The sequence below is a fragment of the Lissotriton vulgaris genome, unplaced genomic scaffold, assembly GCF_964263255.1.
Source record: "Lissotriton vulgaris unplaced genomic scaffold, aLisVul1.2 SCAFFOLD_812, whole genome shotgun sequence".
Taxonomy (NCBI): domain Eukaryota; kingdom Metazoa; phylum Chordata; class Amphibia; order Caudata; family Salamandridae; genus Lissotriton; species Lissotriton vulgaris.
Window position 1 is genome coordinate 406,190 of NW_028253955.1, and position 19,747 is coordinate 425,936.

At 40.6% G+C, this 19,747-nt stretch overlaps 1 protein-coding gene across 1 annotated transcript in view; it reads right to left on the bottom strand.

The window, feature by feature from the left end:
* The window catches only part of LOC147660707 (melatonin receptor type 1B), a 54,770-nt gene extending 36,514 nt beyond the window's left edge, over window positions 1-18,256 (bottom strand). The window contains exon 1 of the mRNA XM_086951520.1: window positions 18,118-18,256. Within this exon, the coding sequence (XP_086807646.1) occupies window positions 18,118-18,256 (139 nt within the window). The remainder of the gene's footprint in view (window positions 1-18,117) is intronic.
* Window positions 18,257-19,747: the final 1,491 nt, after the last annotated feature.

Consider the following 19,747-nt stretch of genomic DNA (forward strand, 5'->3'; position numbering starts at 1 on the left):
AATGGTCTACATATATTTGAATGAACAGTTGGTGTCAGGATGGCAGACCGGGAAGTGGGTGGAGGGACGGGGGAGGAGTTGGTTCATTTTGCAACATTAAGAAAGGACGCATAGAGATAATAGTCTACATATATTAGGATGGACAGTTGGTGTCAGGATGGCAGACCGGGAAGTGGGTGGAGGGAGGGGGGAGGAGTTGGTTTACTTTGCAACATTAGTGCGTGTTTATATATACACAACGTTGGATTTGAATACGCGCCTGTCCAATATGCGCGTGTTTTTAATCGAAAGGCCGACCAGACCCTATCGATTTGGTTGCTGCGCAACAAATACAAGGGACGCATAGAGACAATAGTCTACATATATTCGGATGGACAGTTGGTGTCAGGATGGCAGACCAGAAAGTGGGGGGAGGAGTTGGTTCACTTTGCAACATTAAGTAAGGACTCATAGAGACAATAGTCTACATATATTAGGATGGAAAAGGGGTGTCAGGATGGCAGACTGGGAAGGGGTTTGGAGGGAGGAGGAGGAGTTGGTTCACTTTGCAACATTAGCGCGTGTTTATATATACACAACGTTCGAATATGCGCATGTACAATACGTGCGTGTTTTTAATCGAAAGGCAGAACAGACCCTATCGATTTGCTTGCTGTGCAACAACTACAAGGGACACATACAGACAATAGTCACAAAAACATATTGTATACCCACAAGCATTGTGAAATTAAACATATTATAAATGTGTGCTTACTCTTTTCTTTCTCTTCCATTTAACCAGACTGAGCCACAGCAATGTGTGGCTGGGTACAGCTAGTATTTAATAAAAATAGAACCTTTGTACCCTTTCCTTACACATAAGTTAGATCAGGTCATGGATTATGGTTTATTTTATTTATACTAATGTCTTTAATGAGGATCCTTCCCCAAGATTTGCCTCCCTTAAATTCTCAGGACATCGTTTAGCATATGACTTGCCACAGGATCCTGTTTTTCCCCCAAAGAGATCCTGCCTCTGAGAAAGTGCTGCTTCGTGGGGGAACAAATAATGATGTCTGATACCATAATGGACCTGTTATTACTTTTGTTTTTTCTGAAGACTCACCTCTGAAATAAGACTATGTCCCACACATTTTAGAAGTTTACGCACAAGGGGAGAATGTGTTTATTTTTTCTTGCCTATAACCTGTATGATTTACAGATAAAGCAGGTCCTCTCATACCATTTCTACTGGTGACAGCCATCAATGTAGCCCTGGCGGTGGCACTCATATTAGGAAAACCAACATTCCCCTCATTCTGTATGTGGGGAGAGGTGGAAGTAGTGGATTGGTGGATAAGCCACAGTATTTTTAGCAGCCATCAAGTACTACTGGTAGTAATAGTAGTAGAAGTAGTAAGTTTCTATATAGCATGTGCAAAGGTAGATCCAGAGACACATTTAACAACACCCTTAAATGACCAAGTAAATGCATTTTAACTAGCCTTGCGTCTATATTTATCCTTCCTCTTCAATATTTTTGTTTGTTTTTATTTTTACTGCATTGTTTCATTAATTCTTGATTATTATATGTGAAAAATGTTCTACGGCCTAGTTAAGTTATATTATGGGCATTTGGCCATGTAGAAAGACAGTGAGTGATCACAATTGAAGATGCATAATTTTGAAATTAACGTGATTCAAATGGGGGGCGAGTTCTCACCCCCTACCAATTGCACAGCATGTGTGAAGCCTTCCTTGGCTTTATATTGTGTTGCGACAGTTTAAACCTTGATACTCAAATTTAATTCATTTTCTCTCCTTTTGGTTACTCATTTTTTATCAACATTGTTGTTTATCCACACGCGGTAAGGAATTTGCCATGTTTTCAGGTTTCTAATGCTCAATCAGTGTCCATCCGGACCTTCTCAAAGAACACGAGTAGAAGCAACCATCGTATGAAGCAGCGTTTATTCAATAAAAAGCCCAATGCATTTCGGGCGACTCGCGCCCTTCGTCAGGGAATCGCTAAAAAACAAACAATACACCAATTACTATCCCTTATATAAACATTATTTCATGCCATAGTGAATACTCATCTAACATTCAGTAATCGTTAATTCTTATGCTATATACAGGTAATTGTTTCACATATTGCTTAATCACACGTTACTCCCTAGTTAGACTAACTGTTTTTTGTGGAAAATGTGTTTTTTGAAACATTTTGTAAATAGGCTCTAAATAAACTCAATCCACCCCAGTTGTTTCGTGCTGCCCTCGCTACTTTTAGAGTATGAAACCTTCTATCAAGATCCTCTCTGTCGAAGCTTCCCTCCCGTCATTGTTCCGATTACTCCCTCCATTCTTAGTCACGTTTCACGTACTGCAGTTAAAACCCTTTCCCCTAATTTAACCGGCCTTATCTTGCCACCCGCACTGCGCTATCACTTGCATCTGTTTACTCAGTAACTACTTGCTAGCAATCACTGCTCTGTATCCCGTCGTGAAACCCCACCAAACACACGGAACTTCGACCCTCTTCCAACATACCTGCGTTCTTAAAACATGATGTATCCCATCATAGTAATTTTGAAATTAATCATATGCAGACCCTTCTCTACAGTGAACAGAAGGAAAGAGGGCTGTAAGGGACTGCTCAGAACATGATTAGAATAAATCAATTTCGTTTCATACCCATATCGTAAGCGTGTGATTGTGGTAGGTTAGCCGCTTGAAAGAGAGATCAACTTTCACAATGTGCCTAGCCACACACAGAAAGTAAAGTCTTTTTTCATTAAGGTGCAGATAGGATCATTCTGGAGATGTCATGCAGCTACCCTGTCAAAGGGAGAACAATGGAAATGCCTGGCAGCATGAGAACCAAGCATTTATCACCTGAGGCCCTTATAGCTAGTATTATATGGCAAAGATGCTGTTAAATTAATGGCATATTGCTATTTATTTGGCTTCGTCAAAACAGGCTCAAATGTTTCTTTTTCCTGGAAATCTCGGTTTAGTTTGTACGAAAAGCTTCTTTTGCTTGCACTGGAGTTTGTCCTTCGTGAAGGATGTACTACATAATATATACCAAATAGGTACAAATATGCCTGTCATTTCTTCATGCCATGTTCCTTCATCCCAGGAAAACCATTCTACAACAAAACTTAACTTGCTTTAGCAACTTCAGTTTCAAACATGACAACTGCTCTCCAGTGACTGATACCCTGTGTAGGAGGAGAATATATACAGTGTTAAGATTTCAGTAATTACAATACATTACAACGAGTGACATCTACATTTCTACGTATTTTCTGCTATTAACTCAAATGAGGTGATATTTTTGTGGACGATATTTAGAACACATAGGGGCAGATTTATGAAAGGCTTGCGCCACGTTTACGCCGCCGTTGCGTGACGCAACGGCACGGAAACGTGGCGCATCCTTGCGCCCTATTTACAACGTGACGCATCTAGGAGATGCGTCACGTTGTACAGCACTGCACCATGAGGAGGCGTTCCTGCGCAGGGGGGGCGTTCCTGCGCAGGAACGCCTCCTGAAAGTGGCTGAGTGAAATCTATGAGATTTCACTCAGTCACTTTCAGGGCAATGCTGCGTCAAAACCCTGCGCCTGCTTGAAGCAGGCGTAAGGCTTGAGGCAGCATTGAAAGAATAGGCCCCCCCAGAGCATTGCTGGAGCTGCGTCGCGCTTGCGACGCAACTCTAGCAATGCGCCACATTTCCGGCACAGATGCGTCACGCATCTGTGCCGTTTTTGCCCCATGGTGCGCCGCATCATAAATGCAGCGCACCATGGGTGGCGTAGCTGTGGCGCACTGTGGCGCATGTTAACTGGCGCATCCCTCCGGATGCGCCAGTTAACATAAATCTGCCCCATAATTTATTTAGGTAGTATTCTGACATGGATATTCTGTCAACACATCCTTCCAGGCTAAAATGTAAAAATAAAAAATGAAGGTGTGGCACATGTTCAAAGAAGCAGCACATTTTTCTTTTTAAAAGAATATAACAACTTAACTAGGCAAAATAAAAAACAAAGGCTACAGCAGAAGAAAACAAGTAACATATGAATTAGTTGTTGAGGAACAGCAGTAAAAGAGGCTAGTTATGGTGTCCTGGGGGCTTTTAAGAAATTCTTGCTTTTTTAAGGAGACTCTGCCTACTTTTTGTAGTAATGCATAACGCTAAACTCTGGGGCTTAAACTAATATCCAGTACTAGTAGCTAGACTGATTGCAAAGCTTTGCCTAGTGCTAGACTCAAAAAATCAGTTGCAATCTGCAGTCACTGAGGCTAAAAGATCCTTCTATCATGGTCAGGGACATCTCTGATGACATCATTGACGACATCTCAAATGACATTTGGTGTCTTCTCATTTAGGAATAATTAAATACAATGATTAGTAAGAGATGAAAAATGTAATTGCTAATTCTTTTATATTCTCCCATGATACCACTCTACTCTGGAGTGTGATTTACTCTAAACAAAATAAGAGAGACAAAAGTCTTGAATTACACAAGAGCATAAGTAGGATCGGAACGAGCTACCAAAGACCAGATTATTACTGAATGTTGTGAAAACTGGAGGTAGGAGAACATAGGTTTGGGGAGTAGATGGTGTGGATTGGGAAGAATAAAGATAGTAAGAAATGAAGGAGAGTGGGACAGAAGTAGGGCAGAAGAAGAATGGGGTGAATACGGGAAGATGGAGAGGAGGAGAACATAAAGGCCATTTTATTTCAGGATTTGATTCAGATAGCAGTTAAATAGAGTTTTTTTTAATTTCTTGTAGGAATTTAGGAGGGCTTAATTTCCAGTTCCAGAGGGTTGTTGCTGCTCCGTAGAAGAATTTTAAATGTTGAGACTGAATTTTCAGTTTGTTCAATTTTAGTTGCAGGTTTCCTCCAGAAACATTTTGTGATAGATCATGAAAATGTGAGTGTGCCAAGTGAATGGCTTTCAAAAGTATGCATGCCAATTTGAACCTAATTCTGGCCTTATTGGGGAGCCAGTGAAGTTTGCGTACTAGAACGGTGATGTGGTCTTATTTTTGAGGTTGTGCGGACCAGACACGAAGCTGAATGGTTAACGCTTAAGAGGGCAAAGTGAAAACCTAGTGACTGTTATAGAATAGAATAGAAGCCATTTATAAAGCGACTGGTTACTCTAAAACAGAGTGTCCCCGCGAGAGTTATGTTCTTATAGTCAATGTGGGTAATTACCAGGCTATTGATCACAAGATGGACGTCCATTGGTGATAGGAAGGGTTTATGTTTTTTAGGGTAGACATGTGGCATTCTGAACTATATTTGCTGTATGGTTGAAATGGGATGTCAATGATATGGATGGGTTAATCCAGATGCCCAATGAAGTAACTTCAGAGGAAAAGAGTTAGTTTTAATTGTTGTACTGTTATTGAATTTTTGTGGGTGTATTTCTGGAGATGGAAGAGTTCTATTTTCTTCAGGGTGAGTTTGAAGAACTTTGAGGTACTCCAGTCATGCAGTTTTTCCATTAACTTTTTAAGGATGCATATATATCTTCAAGCGAGCTTGTGTCCAGGTACACCTTGGTGTCAATAGAATATTGGTAGACACATCCTTCTCCACTATATTTTACAATGGCATCAGAAACAGTTTGCATAGCACTGGTGTGGGAGTGTAGATCCTTATCCGATGAAACTGGTTGGGTTAAGAATACCTGAACCCAAACTAACCAGTTATTTGTGGTTTGCGAGGAAGGAGGTGAACCAATTGAGGGCTTTTCCTTAGAAGCACGTACTGGACTAGAGGATCTTGAGAAGCCAGTGGTGGTCAACTTCAAGTATGACAAGTGTCACCCTTGTAAACCAATTCATGGAAACTATCAAGTATTTTTAAGGTAGCAGTTTCAATGCCACACCCTCTGCAACAAATTTGGTTGGCAAAGTTCAGTCAGGATACAGGACTTAATGCCTTCTGACACTCGGGCGGACCCTTCACTGTCTGTCAAACCCTAAATCAGACCGCATGTTTTCAAATAACACTATTCACTCGTACTTGGTATGTTTCAATTCTCAATATTAACAACCACTTAAAACACAATATTAGTTGTTTATCTGTATGTAGCTTTAGATGTTCACTTCTTGATACTGTGAAATAAAACCCTGTACCCTAGAGGGTAGTGAAATACAAATTTGAATGAAAGTGTCACAAAGACTACTTCAAAATGTACACAGTAGTCAAGAAATAGTAAGTGAAATAATGGGGCTGTGTTATTTTGCTTAAAAACCTTGAGAATTTTGATAATTGCAGGTAATGAATTTTAGCACTACAGTCATATGTTTATTTTTTTCTGTGACTCAATTAAGCAGCAAAGTGTGTTTCAGTATGATTTAAAAACTTGTTTGACAAAATAGGGTCCTTTTTTTAAAACAATTGTGATGGAAATGACAATCTTTTCTGTGATTTCCCTTCAATTTCGGCTCTAGAGTAGGAATAACATGCCTATGCTCCTCAGCTTGCAGCTGGAAATATTTAACTTGCTTACAAGCCGTAATATATGCTGAAGAAAATGCACTCAGGGCTTGGAGGTTAAATGCCACCTGTGGCCTGCAGCACCTATTGTGCCATTCTGAGAGCTGGCCAGTAAAACAAGGCTTCATGTGATCTTCAAATTCAGTACAGGACTTAAAGTGAATGTAGAGGCACCGATACATAATTTAAACTATGACTACAATTCGGACTAAAAACTGTTATCACCCTCTGTATATTTTTTTAGGAAAAAATAGTAATTCCATTTAAATAATTTACGTGAAATCTCTTTTTACTTTGGAGACAAAAAACAGCTAACTATAAAAGGAATGATACAGTTATGCTTCATGTACCTTTCCAATAATATGGTTCAGAGGAAAAAGAAATAATGTTGTCAAAATTCAGATTTACAATAGCATTTCTGTCCAGCAGTGATTAGCAATGTGACTCCACCTCTATCAATAAGGACTTGGCATAACCGCTCTCTCTCGCTTAATATTTATAAAATATATAATGGAACAGCAAAAATGGGGAAAAAAGGAAAAGTACAATTTCTAATTAAAATAAAATGAAGAGAAACTAGCAGAGAATTAATTGTAAAAAACAGAACTGGAAAAAACACAAAATCATCAATATTAAGAAACAAAGAAGTGAAACTATAAAGATATGTGTTTTTAGGTACAAGAGAAAACAAAGGGATTAACTCAAATATGTTCTGGAGTCAGAGTCCACCTAGTAAAAAAGCCTTATCTCCATCATTCCACTGGAACTCTAAAACTTGTCAGCCAAACTGGCAGTCTGAAAATCCATATCTAAATACTTTGTTAACAATGAATATGAAAACCTACTACCTTGCTTGGTGAATCAAAAGGGTCCTCGTCAGAAGACAGATACATCTACTATAAGCTAACAGTAGACCCTTTATAGACCCTATCGGTTATACAATATTTCATAGCAGTAAAGAACTGATAAAGAACTTGATCTGAAGTGTCTTTAATCAGATTGGAAATTGTCCATTTGTACTCCAGCAGCTTCTTTAAAGGAATTAAATGTTTCAGAAATCCTATTTACTGAGATATTCATATAATACTGATGAAATCAACATTGGCCACCTATAATAGTTCATACATAAACAGATACTTACCCCAAAATCCAGACTGCACTTATATAAATCTACAGCCTGCCAGTGATATGCTATTATGAAAGCAAGGCCTACTAACTTTGTAACAGCTTTGTTTCAGGGCATTACCATATATTTGGCATTAGCATTTTAATGAAACATCTTTCAAGATGTTTAACAAATATGTATGCATTTTGAATTTCACTACTCACAAGCCAATCTAATGGACATTGTGACACTTCCAAAAGTAAATAGTGTGAAACAACGATCATTACCCTGGAAGTCTTAATTCTAACACTAAACTATATTGCCTTACAGAGATCCTGCAACATAACAGCTCCATGTACTCCTAGAGAATTTCAAAATGTTGATGTCAGAAACACTTAAATAAAAATACAACTCTATCTTTCCTGTTATCACTAATGCTGAGACCTGAAAGATTGATGGCACCTCTTTTTTCAAATATATAGAGGTGCTAATGTGAGGTCCATCACTGTTTCTGTGGGCCTCTAAAACACAATTGACTACTTTTGTGGTCCCTTAAAGTACCACGTAAATCATTTGCAAATAAGCTAGGGTCTACTCTGTTGCTTATTGGATGACCATTAGCATCAGTTCTCAGGGCCTTTGTTGTGGCTGCTGCTGGAGAGTAACTTTGTCTTCACAGGGGTTTGATGTGCCTAATGGTGTCTGTGTTGGTGGTGTTTTTCCCTGGTGGGGTTATGAAATAGATAGACTGGCTACCCCACACCCTGGGTAAGGTTGTTGGACCAGCCCTCCACCAATCCTTTCTTAGGAAAAGTTCAATTTAAAAATGATGAGAGTGTTTCTGGTCTTCTGATCCTCTGGTGGCTCAAAGGAAGATATCTTGAGAAGTATTGCTTGCTGTGATGAGGCTCCCAGCAGCTCACACAGAACCTTAGGGGCCTGCCAATCCAACAAGGAGGCACGCATGAGTGGCCTCTGATATAAGACATGTATTTCCTCGATGGGCCTTTTTACATGTCGTTTTCATCATCTTACCACACAGAGTATCCCTATGTCGTAAAGACCAAACAGACTAGAGGTTGGCATTGTGCCTCTACACGCCTCCTTGTAGCATCTAACCACCTAATGTAGATATGCCTTTAATGTTGCTGAGTTCATACCAGACAATACAGTCTGCAATTCATGTTTTATGTTCCCATTGAGCAGAACATCTAAGTTGCATGTAAAGTTAGGATCATACAGATTTAATTCACACATTTTGGATGACATTTTTGTTCCAGTGAATTGGAATGCCTCCAGTGTCCACATGCACCTCTTACCCCATGCATTCACCTCCATTGCAGACCATCACTTGTGGTCCTAACTTCATCCCTGTTTCTCCATTAGATACGTTGATTCACTTGAGAAGGAGCTGAATTCAGAAATAGTCAGAAATTTGCTCCAAGCGCAGGCATAATCTTAGAGTGACTTTTCAAATTAATAAATCCTTATTTACAAACTCTTGCTCAACAGTTTTAAAAATACAATTCTCCCAGAGTGAAAGCCCTTAGATGTGAATCCTTTTGATGATGTATCCTTTCATGAAACAAAATCATATTTCTGTTTCAGAGGCGGACTTTTGTAGATAGCCATCTGTTAAATAGAAACATGTTTTGCAGAGTAAAGCAGATCCTAAAATACGCTGAATCCTTACAATGTAATTCATCGCTTTAATATGCCTTCATACAGGACTGAGATAAAACATATGCCTAGAAAGTAATGTTGCAGGCTTGCATTGACAGCTGATTTTGAACATTTTGTTGATGAAATTACTTGTATTCAACCATTTTGTTTTGGATGGAGTATTATCTGGGAAGGCATTCTGGAAAAAATATATTCGATAATCCACTGGAAGTATATATTCATGCAGTGCAACCTATAATGCAAAAAAATAAGCTTATTTCTGAGGAAGACTAGACAATGCATTAAATGCAACAGCTATATTTAGGTTAGGCAGCTCCTCCACATGCATGTTTTTAACATCCAAATGCTCATAAGCAGTGGGCCATGTCAAGGGAATTAATATAATCTAAAGTGCATTTGGCAGATTTACACCCAAATATCACTTTGCAGCTCCACTAGACCACAGTGCTATGAGTCAAAGTCATACTAAATATGTATAAAAATGAGCAGTCCCCTCCTATCTCTCTGCACCACACAGGTTTGAGAACCAACTTCCGTCTCCTGAGAGTGGCATTGGGTGACTAGAGTGTACCTTGAAGTGAAATGGCTCATTTTGTCCAGGTCTCACTTTACAATAAACTATGAATGGGCAGGTTTCACCCTGGCCTCTTTCAAGTTAAAGCCCTGGAACTTCCTAAATGGTGCTTCTCGGGGCAAAATAAGCAGCATGCCAACTTCACCCTGGGTTACAATTTGTAATAAATACTAATAATAGTGTTTCAATAGGCTATTTAGACATTTCTAAGCCAAAATTACAAAAATAGCACTTTAAATATACTTTTGCGTTTCTCACAGAAAAAGCCACAGCACCTACACAGTGAAAATAGCTTTCAAGGGCCAGGAACTATAGGAACATGCCAAACTCAAATTCTTACACGTGCCACATTTAAATACTAGGCACCTTCCTTATGGGCTGGATTAACTACTTGGGGTGATTCACTATTTAAAAGTAAGTTTCTATCTTTTCAAAAAGGCTTATTTTGAGAGGCCTGGTTGTGGGTTAAAGAAATGAAAAAGTCAGGCAACACAAACAGGCCTGAAAAACATGAAAACATGTTTTCATTGTCATCTGAGTGGATGGCGCAATATGTGCTGCAGTCCACAGATGCAATGTAACTTCCATGCCAAGGGTGTATTTCCTGTTCTATATATTGTAGCCTTACTGTAAACTTAAATATGCCAAATGAGGATTATCCAATTTTAACTTGTTTTAGGGGTCAGAGCACATACACTGAAGACCAGACAGTAGTGTTCCAATGTGGAGAGTTTTAAAATCCAACAGTCATCATCATCAGTCCAAAACAATTGTGGATGGCCACACAACTAGAGTAACTTTTTCACAAGTATAACTCTATACTTATACTAGCCCTTAAGAATGCCACCCGCATACACCACCAGCTGATCGGCACCACCAAAAGGACAACATTCAAAGAACGACTGGACAACAACACCCACAACAGCAAGGAACTCTTCAGCATCGTCAAAGAGCTCTCCAACCACAGCGCTGGAAACAACAACATCACACCCTCGCAAGACCTCTGTGACTCACTCGCCTCGTTCTTCCACCGCAAGATCGCCGACATACACAACAGCTTCGGTGCACAGGCCATGCATGCACCCAACCACCGAACCAACGCCCCCCACCACCACCCTCTGCAACTGGACCTCGGTCAGCACCGAAGACACCACCTGCACAATGAACACCATCCATTCTGGCTCCCCAACCGACCCCTGCCCCCACCACGTCTTCAACAAGGCCGACTCCATCATCGCACCCCAACTCCGGGACATCATCAACATCTCTTTCACCACCGCGATCTTCCCGGAGAGCTGGAAACACGCCGAGCTCAGCGCCCTCCTGAAGAAACGAACAGCGGACCCCACCGACCTCAAGAACTTCCGCCCCATCTCGCTCCTCCCTTTTCCTGCCAAAGTCATCGAGAAGACCGTCAACAAACAGCTCGCCGCCTTCCTCGAGACAAACGGATCCCTCGACCCCTCCCAGTCCGGTTTCCGAGCTAACCACAGCAACGAGACCGCCCTCATCGCAGCCACCGATGACATCAGATCCCTGCTCGACAAAGGGGAAACAGGTGCCCTCATCCTCCTGGACCTCTCCTCAGCATTCGACACAGTTTGCCACCGCACTCTAGTACAGCGCCTCAAGAACTCCGGAACCCAAGAGAAGGCTCTGGAGTGGATCATCTCGTTCCTCGCCGGAAGAACCCAGAGAGTCCACCTCCCCCCGTTCAGATCCGAGGCTACCAAAGTCATCTGCGGCGTACCCCAAGGATCCTCGCTCAGCCCCACCCTCTTCAACGTCTACATGAGCCCCCTCGCAGCCATCGCACGCCAACACAACCTGAACATCATTTCCTACGCCGATGACACTCAGCTGATCCTCTCCCTCACCAACGACCCCGCCACCGCCAGAGCCAGCATACACGAAGGAATGAAAGACAGCTGCCTGAACCTGAACTCAGACAAGACGGAAGTCCTCATCCTGGGATCATCCCCCTCCGCCTGGGACGACTCCTGGTGGCCCCCGGCCCTGGGCACCACCCCCAAGCCAACGGACCACGCACGAAACCTGGGTTTCATCCTGGACTCCTCCCTCTCGATGACCAAACAAGTCAACGCCGTCTCATCATCCTGTTTCAACACCCTGCGCATGCTCCTAAAGATCTTCAGATGGATCCCCACAGAAACCAGGAAGACGTCACCCAGGCACTCGTCACCAGCCGACTGGACTACGGGAACACCTTCTATGCGGCAACCACAGCCAAACTACAGAAAAGACTCCAGCCCATACAAAAAGCATCCGCACGACTCATCCTGGACATCCCCCGCCACAACCACATCTCCGCCAACCTTAGAGACCTGCACTGGCTCCCCGTCAGCAAGAGGATCACGTTCAGACTCCTCACTCACGCACACAAGGCTCTCCACGACCTGGGCCCCAAGTACCTCAACAACCGCCGCACTTTCTACATGCCCACCCGCCAGCTCCGCTCGACCAGCCTTGCCCTCGCCACCGTCCCACGCATTCGCAGAGCCACCACCTGAGGACGATCCTTCTCCTACCTGGCGGCCAAGACTTGGAACTCCCTCCCCTTCCACCTACGGCTAACCCAAGACCATCTCTCCTTCAGGAAGCAACTCAAGACCTGGCTTTTCGAGCAGTAATGGACCCCCCTCCCAGCGCCTTGAGACCCTAGCGGGTGAGTAGCGCGCTTTATAAATTTGATTGATTGATTGATTGATTGATTGACACTAGGCTATAGATTTTAACCATTATGTCAAGCTGTTCATCTTTCTGCGGTCTGACATTTGCTCTCTGCGCATTTCTTCTCATTTGTGTGTAAAGAGCTGGGACCTGGTTCACAAAAGTAAGTTTGCAAATGTATATATGTTCACATACACATCTATTCCTACACCCTGATGTAACGCTCCACTGTTTTTCTATTTACCGTTTCCAAATGGAGATTTAGACCTACGTTTAGTCTTCAAATGAGTGGATGGAACGTCCTGCAGCTGGATGTATACCCCAAAATTCACAACAAATTAATTTACAACTGCATTTTGCATTCTGCCTGTTTGGTGGAGAGGCCTGCCACTGGGGTGGATATGTCCACTACTCATATGTCATCTATTTAGCTGGAGATCTCAAATGGAAGAGAATAGTCACATGCTAGACATAGTACCCAAAACACACACATCTGACACCGATTCACTTTCAAATATATATATAAACAGAGCCCACACTTTAGGCTATGCCTTCCTCCCCTTGTCTACAAAACCTGCAGCAAAACAGAACCATATCCAGCCTCCAAGATACAGACCATCAATCTCAGGTGGAAGAGGAACTTTTCTGAGGAGGAGACAGTCGATATAGTTACATTTGTGAACAAACACTACAAGCAAGTACATAGTTTGTCTCCATACAACCTCGATGGGCCAGAGAAGACAACCTTGTGTTAGGAGGGCACGGACTCTGTAAATACTTTGGATGAAGAGGCAGGCACTGTGGTGAACATTACAAAGAATTAGCAGGATGAGCATTGGCAGGTGAAGAAGAAATTTTGCAGTATTCAGGTGGCAATGCTATTTATAAGGATAGACCGGTATCCCAGCTTCATCTCACAACTCTCCAATGCACCCTGATTGGCTAATCAACCTGTCTGTTGGAGACAACACTAGGTAAAGTCAGGTAAGAACTAAGCAAGTTATTGTACAACCACTCAAACAGCTCTGTCCTTCCTCCACCCTACACTGTTATGTGAACATCACACTAATATCCCTCAAACAAAACCCCTATATCACCCTTCAAATACTAAACTGTTTATATTAATCGCCTTTTAATCCTTCCTCCTCCCATGCAGTCATGATTACGAGCAATTTGGTTGCAGCAGCTGGATCGGGGTACTTCCTAATGCGGCGGAGGGAAACAAGGGAGAAATCCATGGCTGGAGCAGTTGAGATTCCATTGCATGTTAGTAATTCCATGCATGGATCTACTTTTATCTTCATATGTAAGCACTCACATCAGCAAGTTAATGTGTGACTTGTTTGAGAAATCTATTTAAAGCAAGTCTGGTGAAGTACTAAGCACAAGCATTATTATATGTATTTCAGTGCCATCTTCCTCTTGTAGATACTAGTCAACATGTCATTGGAATTGCACCAACCAAAAGTGGATAACGGTGAAAACTCACTCCTCCAAGGAGCTATCTTGGCAACAATTGCTGCAGAAGATGAGGTGCAGGGGAGGATGAAAAGTGTGAGAAGGAGCAGGAAAAGAAGGAGGATTTTATTGGCCCCACTCAAAAACAATCTGCAAAGATTACCTCACGTCAGAGCAGCAGTCCTCCTCCAAGGTCTCTCCTAAGATTGTTATTACATTGTCACCAGCAACTAACCAGTATGAAAGCTTGTCCAGGAAACACTGGATTCACCCCAACATTGCTCTTAGACTTCAGGTACCACAGCTGACTCACCTGAACAAACCCTCCTATGAAGATGTATATCCTGTTTTCTTTCATTTTTAATCTCAAGGAAAGGTCAGTCATGAAGGAAAAGAGCTCTCCCTCACAACATCCCAAATAGCAACCCTCTCAGTCATGGACGACAACAATTTATGTGATGTTGGGACATGATCAAATTCATTCCTCTGGGACAATCAATTTCTGTGGCTGCAATCCACTGTATTTAGAGATTTCTGTGAAAATAATGTGACTGTGTGAGATTGCGGAGCACCTTATAGGAATTCTTCGAATGGGACAAGGGGATCCATGTCTTGGAGAATGTTGTGAAATGTTACCAAGAGACAGAAAAGATGAAACATAAACATCTTCATTTTTTTATAATAACAAATTCAATTTGGTTTTCTTGGTACAATATGGGTCGTCGCCTTACGGGTATCTGCATGAAACAAAAGGAATCAGGGGTACCATAACAAAACACAAAACATCCTCATTTTTTGAAGGAAGAGAGTACAGGGCAACATGCCTTGACCAAAAAAATGATTGAAGCAATAACAAACAAATGCCAATGTCAATTTGCAAGCCCATGGCATTCACCTGATTTTACAGAGGTATCACAACCTATAAGGCCAACACCTTCCACTAATCCTGGTGTGAATACCCTTGTAACACCCACAACGGCACCAACTCTACCTCAACTACCACAACCACAAACCCTACCCCCTACAACCACCCCCCCCACCCTAGAGACAACCAGAAGTAGAACCTGTAGTGTGTAGCTGGAAACATGGACAACCACCTAGCCCCAGGACATTATAGCCATTCCCTAATTCCCTACACTACTCTCTTAACATCTCTCATTTAAACAAGTATTTAAACATGCTAATATTTCAAAGACTCACAAATCCAGATATGTATAACTTTGATCTTTATGAATCCTAACCTAAAAACTTGTAAGTATTAATGTGAGTGTTTTCATGTAACAGTTCATGCTGGTAATATGTATGAAGTTATTTCACAACATCTGTATCCCTCCACACTTCATAATCATGTCAGACAATTGCATAGTAGTACATCTACAACCACTTACTACAAAAGATTTTTCTTTTTCATTTTATATATTATTAATTTAAGATATATGTTTTTATGTTCATATTTGAGAAAAAAGAAATTGTCATTGTGATTTCACAAGATGAAAAACATTGTGTCCTCATTCAGAGAGGAAATTAAATGTTGAGGAGGGTGGGCAAATTATGAAGTGTCTGGAATATCAGGGACAAAGTCTATTTACAATTGGGTATAAAAACTGAAACAAAAGTCCATCCTAAGAAGTCCAAATCGAACATGCTTATTCACAACCTGAGAAAGAAAGTTTAGCAATGGTGAGGGCTTGTGAACATTTCTTCATATTCTTATATAGAAAACCTTTCATGCTTGTGACAGATCATCAAGCGTTGTTGACCATCTTTGGCAATCTAAAGGCCAAGACACCTCCTTGCATTGAAATTGGGATCTACGATTACAAGAACACAGCTACACAATTCTGCACCATCCAGGAAAAGAGCAAAACCCTGCCGACTACCTCTCACAAGTGCTTCTACAATGCCATGGTACACCTTCTAAGACAGGTAAAGCCTACATAAATATCATTGTGAAATCCAGCACACCATCTGCCAATACATTGGAACAAATTGTCTTTTCCACGAGTCAAGATAGTGACATGTTAAAACTGAAAGACATTATCGCACATCAGTCTTCGAACCAGCACACTCGACCTCTTACCAGTGACAGTGAATACAAGATGTTTAAAACTGTCAAAGCTGTACTGTCTGTTACTCAGGAAGGCATTATGCTGAGAGGTTCATGAATTGTTATCCTGGAGAGTCATCATGGAATCATTGCCACAAAATTAGCTCTGAGACTGAGTCTGGTTTCCCCATCTCGATGAGAGAGCTGAAAGAGAACTGAAGGTTTGTCATCTATACAACTGACTTTCATTGAAAACCACTCAACACAACTTAAAAATATCATAGTTGCCAAAGCACGAATGGGAAAGAATTACTGTTGACTTCTTCGGTCCTTTTACAATAGACATCTCCTAATGGATGATTGTTGATTAATATTCTTGATTTCCCTTGATAGCAGATTTCTCATCCACCATTCAAGAAAGAATCATAGAGAGACTAGATGGTATCTACGCGACATGGGATGTGCCTCCAATTCCAAAATCTGACAATCGTCCACCTTTCAACAGTCAAGAATTCAAAGACTTTTTAAGTCATCTTAATGTAAAACATCAGTAGAGCACAACTCTTTGACCCATGGCAATGTCCTGCTCGCACATTTCGTTAGTAATTTCATGAAATCTGTTCAGCGTGCTGTTTTGGAAAAGCTCACTCTTAAAACTGTCTTAAATTGTACTCTTTGAGCTTACCGTTTGACCCCTCACTAAACCACAGGTGAAAGTCCTGTTATCTTGATGTTCGGGAGAGCCGTGATGACCATGTTACCTCAATGGGCCAACAGAAGATCAAGTAATGATGAAAAACCCTGTTTAAGAGACTTGGGCCCAGATGCATGAAGCTAAAAACCGCTCGCAAAGAGGCGGATTCTCAGAATCTGCCCCTTTGCAACCGGTATTTTTGCATTTGGGATGCAGCATCCCAAATGCAAAAATCGCACATTAAGAATTCGCTAAATTGCGATTACTTGCATTTAAGGAATCTCAAATTGAGATTCCTTAAATGCAATGAATTAAAGTTTAAAAAATAGCTATTTCGCTAATAGGGCTCGCAAATTACCATGAAGTTCAACTTTTTCACATATCATTTAAGCTAAATCAAAAGGCCTTGACTAACATCATATCTAAAACTATTCGTTCTCACTGCAGCTTTTTGTTCTACTATTTGTATTACGGAGTTTGAAATTTCGACCTTCTTTTCCGAAATTCTAATATTAAATTAAATACAGTTTGGCAGCACTAGTGCTTGAGTTAGCACAACATGGATAGTGAATTTGAATGTGTTTTTGTTATATCCTATGTTTTCATAGTTATTTTGTATGTAGTGTGTTCTCCATTAGACTGCCTTATCCAAGTGCTTGGGTTGCTAGGTGATCTTAGAATGTTGAGGTTCTGATCTTCAGTTGAAGATTGAAGCTTGATGGAAGAACACTCTGACTGATCTAGTGCTGTACTTGTGATTCAAGAATATACTTAAATTCATAAGTTTACGTCTCTTACTGGTGATCCTTGGACATAACATAATTTGGCGATGAGGTGGTCAAGTCAGCACTTCCCTGAACTCACGCACAGATGCGAGATTAATTGAGGAAGATCTTGCCAGACTCTAGTGTTCATGAACTGGCTTTCTTTGAATACTATTGTTGGACCTTGAACACTTGATTTCACTTCTACTGAACAACCTTGAATTTACTTCTGCTGAACAACTTTGAACACTTTGAATACCACCTGCTACTGCTACTGTCAAGATAAGTCTTATTATTTAATATTCTAAGATTTTATAAAAATCTATTGAGAGCTGCGCTTCATGTACTTTTCTTATTCTTGTGTACTTCGATGCTTTGGAACTATTTTCTTTAAAAAAATCTGTCACCATTTTCATGCGTGTTTCTGCATTTCATTTTCCTCATTAGCGATATATTGACTCTTTCGATTCTTTTGAATGCCTTATTTTTCACACACTTCTCAATACAAATTTTAATGTATTTAACATTTTTTGTCAATTTTTAAAGTTCCCCTTTGATTGCGCCATTCAAACTAACGAGATGACAGTTACCTGCTTCTTTCGAATTCTTTGTCTTCAAGAATCGCTCCCTGTGCTTCAGTGACGCTTCTTCGAATCTCCTGCCATCTTCATTCCGGGTCTCAAAGCGCCGGAAAACATCACTACGTTCACACGTCGACGTCCATGTCATCACGTGATGTTCACTGCGTACTAGTCATTTTCGGTAACCAAGCAACACGCAAGCATCGTCGTGTCTAACCGATTTTTATGGATTAAACAACTGCGCTTACACATACAGCTACGGACCTAGATATTTTTGAAGTGAAGTATTTCTTTATTTTAAATTTTGAACTAAAACGTATTTTTTTCTCTTTGATGACCTACACAGACTTCATTTTAAAATATGTGTGTTATCTACGCTGATGCACACAGCTTACAACAAACTTAGGAACTTTGTGCTTCATTTACGCTGTTGCACACAGCTTTATGTTATTGTTGATATTATATTTACTGTTTTATTTTATAGCATTTCCTTTACGTATTTTATCTACATTATAGAATCTTTTAGGATTTCATTATGGCTCAGCAAACTGCAGTCCTTCCATCTCCATTTTCTCCTGAACCAGGCACCCCAAAAATTAAGTTGGCTCAATGGTTTAAATCTTTTAATAGTTATATTATTGCCATTGATGCTGTAAAATGTTCTCCTGTCAGAAAAAATGCAATGTTATATAGTGCTTTAGGTGCTGAGGGTCAAAGAATTTTTGACCATCAACCTCCTATAGTAAGACCACCTTCAGATGACTGGAATGAGTATACTGAAGCTATTGCACGTTTGGAAAAGTATTTTAAGGATGAGCCGAGTATAATTGTTGAGAGACACAATTTTTATACTCGTACGCTAAGAGAGTATGAAAAAATTGATACGTTTTTAGCTGAATTGAGGGTGCTAGCTGCGACTTTTGAGGGTCCTATTGACCAGTATCTTAGGGACCAAATTGTAGTAAATTGCTTTAGCAACAAAGTTCAAGAGAGAATTTTATGTTGTCGGAATCCCTCACTTTTGAGAACATTAGAATTAGCAAGAGGAATTGAAAGATCTGTATTTGCATCTAAAGAATTGAGTAATAGTAAATCTACACATGTTGAATTAGTAAACAAGGTTTCATCTCAAAGTATGAATCAACGTGACAAATCTTCTAAAATTGAATAGAAGAAAACTGACAAACCTCCTGCTTGTTTTAGATGTGGCTCAAAGTCACATCTGGCTAATTCGACCTCTTGTCCTGCCTTAAAAAAACAATGCTCTAATTGTAAAAAAATTGGACACTTTGATGCAGTGTGTAAATTCAAAACAAAAACAATGTATTTAGAAGTCACAAATTCTGAGGAGGTGTCTAATGTAGGTGAGGAACAGATTGTTAGGAATATTCTATTGTCAGTTGATATGATAGATGGTCAAGAGGATTCTTCTACTTCTGATCCTGTGATTTAAAAATTGGAGAGGTTGTTGTGAAAGTTACAGTGGACTCAGGATCTCCCATCACCATTATTGCTGATTTTCTTTTCTTAGAACAGTGGAAAGGAGTTCAACTTTTGCCTCCTGACATACGCACTGTAGCGTTTAATGGAACGGTTATAGATTTAATAGTCTATTTTATTGATAATCTCACTTTTGAAG